Source organism: Melampsora larici-populina (assembly GCF_000204055.1).
Source record: "Melampsora larici-populina 98AG31 unplaced genomic scaffold MELLAscaffold_76, whole genome shotgun sequence".
NCBI classification, from domain to species: domain Eukaryota; kingdom Fungi; phylum Basidiomycota; class Pucciniomycetes; order Pucciniales; family Melampsoraceae; genus Melampsora; species Melampsora laricis-populina.
The window spans coordinates 330,790-338,056 of record NW_006768840.1 but is presented as its reverse complement, the minus strand read 5'-3'; the positions used below and the strand labels follow the sequence as shown (position 1 = coordinate 338,056).

General features: G+C 40.6%; 1 protein-coding gene across 1 annotated transcript; it reads left to right on the top strand.

Moving 5' to 3' along the window:
- Positions 1–5,111: 5,111 nt before the first annotated feature.
- On the top strand, positions 5,112–6,223 carry MELLADRAFT_113073 (uncharacterized protein; the record flags this gene model as incomplete). The annotated part of the gene is made up of 4 exons (XM_007417661.1): positions 5,112–5,243; positions 5,407–5,673; positions 6,019–6,073; positions 6,135–6,223. The coding sequence occupies 4 exons, from the start codon at positions 5,112–5,114 to the stop codon at positions 6,221–6,223; spliced, it is 543 nt and encodes a 180-aa protein (XP_007417723.1).
- Positions 6,224–7,267: the final 1,044 nt, after the last annotated feature.

Sequence of the window (7,267 nt, the reverse complement as noted above, 5' to 3'; positions counted from 1 at the left end):
AATGATAGCAGTAGATTAAATTGATGTGAATTTACAGTTACAGTTGACTTGTGGTAAAGAATCACTTTTGTGTTTGGTTGTTTTGTAAGTGTGTGAATTTTGTAATGTTAAAACTTGATCTTTCAAATTTTTGTGTATTATTTGTGCCAAAGTGCCAACCCAGCGGTCAAATTTGGGGTTGTGGTTTGGAAACCGCTAAAAACTGGCAGAAAGTATGGTTTCATCCCAAATACGGGGGGTTTCAGACCAGTATTTGAGTTGAATCTGGTGTTTAATCCAGTTTTGTCAGTTTCTGACCTGGGGATCCCAAAATTTTGATTTTTGAAATTTCAAGTTGTCACTTTGACACATGTCGCATTCCGTAGGTACCAACTGAGCATGAAACTTTTTGATAAGTTAACAAGAAATAAAGATAGATGAATTTCAATCAAACATACAAAGTGAAATTGATAGTTTTTAGAACATGAAATACAACATATCACCCTTCAGCCTGCTCTGCAAGCTCCTCTTCTTCTTCTGCTTCAGCTTTCTCTTCATCTTTTTCTTCTTTACTATTCTGCTCTTCATCTGTCGTTTTCACCACTGTGTAAAAGCCAGCAGCAATGTCATCAAGCCACATTTGATGTGTCTTAGCAGACATTTTTTCAAAGGGTGTTTCCAGTATTTCATCAGTCATTCTAGATGCAGCATCTCATATGCATTGGAGCTTAATATTCCCCTTGAAGGTTTGACTTTTCAGGGTAACTTGAGGGGAAGCGTTCTTGGGGTGGCAGTCAAAGCGGCCAAATGGAGCCTTGAGGTGATACCCTGATAGAATGTGGTTGACAACAAGAGCGTGAGTTCTGCTCTTGATGAGATACAACAGATCATGAGGGGGAGGATGAACAGGTATCATACGACTTACAAACTATCTGATTCAACTGGGCTGTTAACTTACATTTGAGGAGGTCGCTGGCCTGAGGTTTCTTGGTTTTGATTGGCTTTGTTTTCAGATCTGACTGGGCCACATGTCGAACAAAGTGTTCAAGTAGTGTCCACTTTGTATCTGCAAGTGTGGTCCAATCATCAGACAAGGACACTTGCATTTCCCATTGACCTTTCGGGTTCTGGGTGTGGGGGCTCCACGAGGATGCCATGAGGGCATAGTCAACTCCACATCGTATATGTACTGTCTGGAGCTGATTAGTGCCATTGTTTGTCAGCAATGATTAACTGTGAAGATCAAAGACAAATAATACCTCATTTTTGATCCTTTGAATTTCATTGATGCCCTTGTTTTGCTTAGCCGTAGGAAGGTGTGGGCCAAATTTGTCTTGTCCTAGATCACATGCTACCATTGCCACGTCAACTAATTGCTTGAAAATTGGTAAGTACATGTCTTCTTCTTCAGCAGTGAAAGGAGTGATGTTAGGTTCAATAGCTGATGGTTTATCCCATCCACATGCCAAGTGACCAAGAGAGAAGAACAGCCTCTCATTGAATATGTCTTTCTCTTCAGGTTCAAAATGGGACCAAGTATAGCCTAGGTGTTGGTTCCGTTCTTTAAAGCCTTCCTGGGTGTTCCTCGGTGGCACTATGATGGAGTAGAAAGTAAGCCAGGTGTTTGAATACAAAAGATTACAATTACTAACTGGTTGTCTTGGCACTTTCAATACTGTACTTGAGAAAAGATTGATAAAAGCTGCGCTTTGTTCGAATGCTGACCTCATGTCTTTTTGATGTATGTAGATGTAGAGTTATTGAAGATATCGATTGAGACTGCAACACTAGAGGGTGTGTTAATGACAGAAATTTGGTCACCGTACGTTCACTGCAATGAGCAACCAATGCAAGTAGCTTCTTGGCACGTCAATACATCATTTGTATGTTTTTCAGCTCCTTTTGGACATCGGGGGGGATGCGGTTTTGGGTTTTACGGCCAGATGCTGATATGAGGTTGTTGATTGCCCCCATATCCAAAGTGATATCATTGTAGTTTTTAAGTGTAATTTGGATACAAGTGGACTGAGGATTAGGAGTCGTGGTGCTGGTTTGTCTGTTAGGTGCCGGTATGTGTGAGTCGTCAAGGAGGTCCTTGTTGTCCTCTCCGTATTTGTCCAAGTTGACATTGATATCAAAGTCTTCTGAGCTGGATTCATCGGATGAAGATGGTTGGGGTTTGGGGCGTTTCTTAGCAGTGACCTTTCTTGCAGTGACTGTTGTGGCAGTCTTGCGGCGAGGTCGGTTGGCTGATGTCAATGTGGTGGTTTTGCTTTTTGGTGGCATAAGGAGTAGTGGTTAGACGAGTAACGTGAGAGTGGTGCGGTAGCAAGAGGGGGAGTGGAAAGGCCTGCAAAACAATCAGAAGGCCTAGGAATGTAATCAGGTATGTATGTATATGTAAGTAATGATGACTTCTATGTAAAAGGCTGTGAAGAGTTCGGGTTATTTGAGTTGAGTAAGGGGGATTCAGTCCAAATGTGGTTGAATCAAGGATGGGTGTAGGACCGAGTGAAGGGTTGGCGATAATGGTGTGAGGATGCTATTGATCCGCTGAAGAGTGTGTGCACAGGTGTATGGATGTCAGGGTAGTGTTGTGTTAGGTGGCAAGAGTGTGACGATGCAATTGATGTGTTAAAGTTGTGAATTTTTGATTGGAAATCATGTGAAAAGGGTGAGGTTATGAGGGGGTTGGAAGGTAGGTGGCGTGAAAAAGAAGTGGCACACAAGTCACATACCCTGTGTTCGAAAGGAGTGGGAATTTTTTGGAAAGGTGTGTGTAAGTATGTTCATGCCACCAAAGGTGGTGTGCATGTGCGTAGGTGTTGGAGTGCAATTACATGTGGGACTTGTGTCTGGGGGCCAACAAAAGATGCATCTTATGCCTCTTAGATGCTTCTGCAGGCCATTGTGGGAGCCACTGCAAGGATACACATGTAAGTATCCTCGGGTTGAGTCCAAGTTCTCGAGGGTCACGAGGTGGAAAGAAACGTTTTGCTCAATGCATATGTTGCTCGTCAAAACAAAGCGGCTGCTATCAGTATACTCACATCTCTGAGCAATTTTGTCTTGAAATTGAATCTAAAGGGCTTCTTTCGGATCCTTTTGGTATTTGGAAGTATCTTAAGGATCAATCTCAATCTACTAGCGCCAAATTTCAAGCAGGAGGTTCTTCTTTAGCAATTCCGGCTGAAAATCAGCCTGTTGAGAAGCCGACTGCCAGCTTAGAGTTGAAGGATGCGATTCGGCAACAGCGTGACTATGATTTGAGTAAGAGAGCTTCACATTCAACACTCCCAGAAGGTCAAGCTGAGTTTGAACGCTACGTGGAGTTTTGTGACCTCATGGGCGAATTGGTGGAGACAACTTTGCTCCAGTCAAACAATACTCTGGCAGATTATCTGTCTTTTAAGTGTTCAAAGCCTGAAACTCAACCGTTGTGGAAAGCAGTTTTTCTGAAAGGCTATTTCAAGGCCCTTTTATAGCTTATCTTTTAGTTTTAGTTTTTATCTGGGACACTCTCAGCTCAGCATATCTTTTCCAAAAGTCGCATTTTTTGGGTTGTTTTTTTTCATTACATCATCCTCAGCCAAACTAAGCCCTGACAACATCTAGACTAAACGAGGGGGGGGCAGCAAGACTAAACTAAAACAAAAAAGAGAAACAGGGGCTGGCTGAGCCTTTAGCACCAGAAATCGATCAACTGGGTCGGTTTAAACTAAAAGAGGATCAGATAAAAACAAAAGGAGAAACTGGTAGTCAGCAAAGGAGGAGTTCCAGAAGAGAAAACAAAGGAAAGGCTTACCTAAATCGGTCAAAATCGAAAATCGATTTCGATTTTGAAGCCAAGGCATGGAAATGGTAGTGAGGGCTGTGGGTGTTGTAGGGTTAGAAAGAAGAATAAGACAAACAAGGAAAGGACTAACCTGAATCGGGCAAAATCGATAAATCGATTTTGATTTTGAAGTCAGGGTGATGAAGAAGGTGAAGAGAGTGGGGGATGGTGACGAGTGGGCTGGACTGAGTGCGAAAAGCCACGATCCGTTTCGGAAACGATTGTTTCCGATTGGAACCGCCGGAATCGAATAAAGCATCTTCTATCAAAAAAACAAAGGAAGAATCATTCAATCAGTAATTGGAATAGGTGAGAAGATGATCATGAGAAAGGCAAACCATACTTACATAGGTTTGATTAGGTCTTGAGTTGTTGGAACTATAAGGAGGCAAGATCGAGTTGTGTGCGAGTTTTGTGTGTGATAGAGTGTTATTGTATCGAAGTGTTGTTGTTTTTTCTCTTTGTTATCGAATTGAAGCAAAGCGTCGCTTATTAGGAGAGTTGCCGCCTTTTATCGTTATTGAGTTATCTTCTAGAGTAGGAAGTAGAAGATAGAGAGTTTTTTTTTAATTCATTGCATCCTTAAGAGTTCTTAAAAGGAAAGGACTTACCTTTATTCTAAGGGTGGGTTGCTGTTATTAGAAGTGTTATTGGTGAATTCAAAACCCTTATAACATAACTCCTTAGGGGTTTTGTCCTAAGGTAGTAAGGGGTATTTGGGCAATTACAAGTGTAATTGGCTGGGTTTTGAAGCCACTAGGGTGTGTAGGGTAGATTTAGGATCAGTAGAAGTTGAAGAACAAGGTTTAGGAGGAAAATCAAGGTTTTTTTTATTTTTTTTACTTGCTGCGGGAAGGTTTTTTGAAGAACTGCATTGGGGAACGTAGTAAAAAACAGCTTGTTTACATCTGTTTTTGAACCGTAGGACCTTTACAGGGATTCTTAAAGCTGAACTAAAGCTTGTAGATTGGTTAATCAAGGTTGGAAGCTTATTTTGGTGGTAGAAAGGTTGTAGAGAAGTGTCTCACTGTATTTTGAGGGCAGCTTAGCGGCGTTTTGGTTACGGCTCTGGGCGGTTTACCCGACTTGAGTTGTTTCTTCCCCTTGAGGCTCTGCCTACGCTCCGCAGCGTAGGAGTTCTACACCGTCCAGCGCCGCAGGCGCCATACAAATAATGATCCAATTCTGTGGCATCTCACATCCAACTCTCAAGGAAGCGCACAAATCCGACCTTTTCAAGGGTGTCCTAGCTGGTTGCCAAGATCAATTCTCAATCCCACAAGACCAAGCTCAGCCAATGACCATCAAGGATATGGACAAAGTGGCCAAAAAGATAGTCACTCATGACGACCTCTTATTTGTGATGATGCTCTCAGTGGCTTTTGCTGGTTTGCACAGGACAGCAGAAATTACTGTAGACCATTCAATGGTGGGAAGAAACCTTGCAAATACTATTTGTTGTGGCTCTGTTAACTTCTCTGACTGTGAAGAATTTGTGAAGTATCTTTTACCACATCAAAAAAATGATCAAGCACGTGAAGGTTCTGAAGTTCTGATTCAAGCAAGGCAAGGGTCTCCTTCAGACCCTGTAGCTCTCATTCTTCGAAACAACAAATCTCGTGGTAACTCAATGGATCCCTCCTGGCTACTACAATTATGGTGGAAAGTATCCCACATGTGGTTGGTGGGCGGATCAATTGGTTGTGCATTTTGGTACTACTCGAACGGGGCATTCATGTAGAGTTGGTGGGGCTCCCCACCTTTGCCCTTCAGGTGTCAGCAGGGAAGACCTCAAGGTCATGGGTCATTGGCATAATCATGAATCTTGTGATATCTATGCTTGCAAAAATCCAATCTTGGTAATGGCGCATATAGATGCCCAAAAAAGGGGTATCAATGTTGGAACGGTTGGCTGGCACCATTGAGATTCTTTTATTTGTTGGTGAGTTGTTATTAACTGGTTGGATGTATGAAATTAAACTCAAGCCACCACCCTTTTATACACATTCAGAAAGCTGTCTTTAATGTTTCACTGTTCTTTCTCATTTTTGTATGGAAGATATCAATTTGTAATTTGACACAGTCTCATATTTGATGTACTTCAGAGTCTCAAGTTGACTTCACTGAATGAAGACTGGTGAAGGAATTGCATCAATGAAAATATTAAGGTCCCACAAAGGCGCTCATCATATCAATTTCTTCAGGCCGTCGTACCTCTTGCCCCACCAGCCTGGGATCCCTTTACTGTCTTTCAAATTGGTAACTCGTCCACATGATATCTGATATTAACAATCCTGGTTTTTGATTCACATTCTTTTAGGCTCAACAATACCAGCCTATAAAGAGTATGCTAAGAATTTATCAATTGAAGATAAAGTGATTGCGATGATTGGTCCAGTTGTTCACTAGACCAATCATCTCACTTACCTCACTCATAATCACATACATCACTCTAGAAAACTTTATGGGCTAAGATTGGTTATGAAGGATCAGCTTTTTCTGGTATGAAAGTTGAAATTTCTAAAGAATTATTTTGTGTGAATTTTGTTACATAGGTTTGAAAGACAGACCCTTTGTAATAAAATCTTGAGTCTGAGACAAGACGTAGGTTTTACATAAGTCTTTGTCTGATCATTTTTGATTCATCTTTCCTGATCAACTTTTTGATACATCTTATCATGATTTGTTTGATTTTGGATTCAGAATCAAAGGGTTCATCATGAAAAAGATGTATATTCCTTGTGCTTAAAATCGGTTCTGAGTGGATAGCAAATTCTCATCAGATAACTACAATTCAATATGATTGAAAATAAAAAAATTCAAGGATTTTGATTAATTCAAATTGAGCTCACTTGTATACCCAAGCTGTCTGAGAATAGCGCTCAGCCTAGAGCTCCAAAAGTGTTATCATAAACTCAAACAAAATGGAATAAAAAAGGTGGAGGGAGTTTAAGGGACTTGTGAATACTTTTAATTTGGTTCTGATTCAATTAAACTTGTTCTCTTTGAAGATTGTAACACTACACAAAATATAATATTTTCTGGGCAGAAAATTAAATTATTGATACACAAAAATATTGAGAGGCCAGGAGAAGGGCAAAAAATAAATAAAAATATGCATCTTGTTCCCTGCGGTGAGAGCTTCACTCTCCATATTTTTCCATATTTTTACAGTCCGTATTGATAAGTGTACTAACAATAAACCTTCATAATCATCCAATTACAACCTGTAACAAGCACTGAAATTTGGCTCATTAGTGTTTAGAGAAACTTTTGATTTCTGAAAACACCTATAACTTTGTCAAATCTGCCTCAAAACACTCGATTTTAAGTGCATTAGCAAGCTGAACTCTTCCTCTCAAACTTTCATAAGGTCAAGAACTATGTAGCTAGTATGACAATCATTCTATGGATCTGTATGTACAAATGTACCAAAAAGATTATATCTTTTTT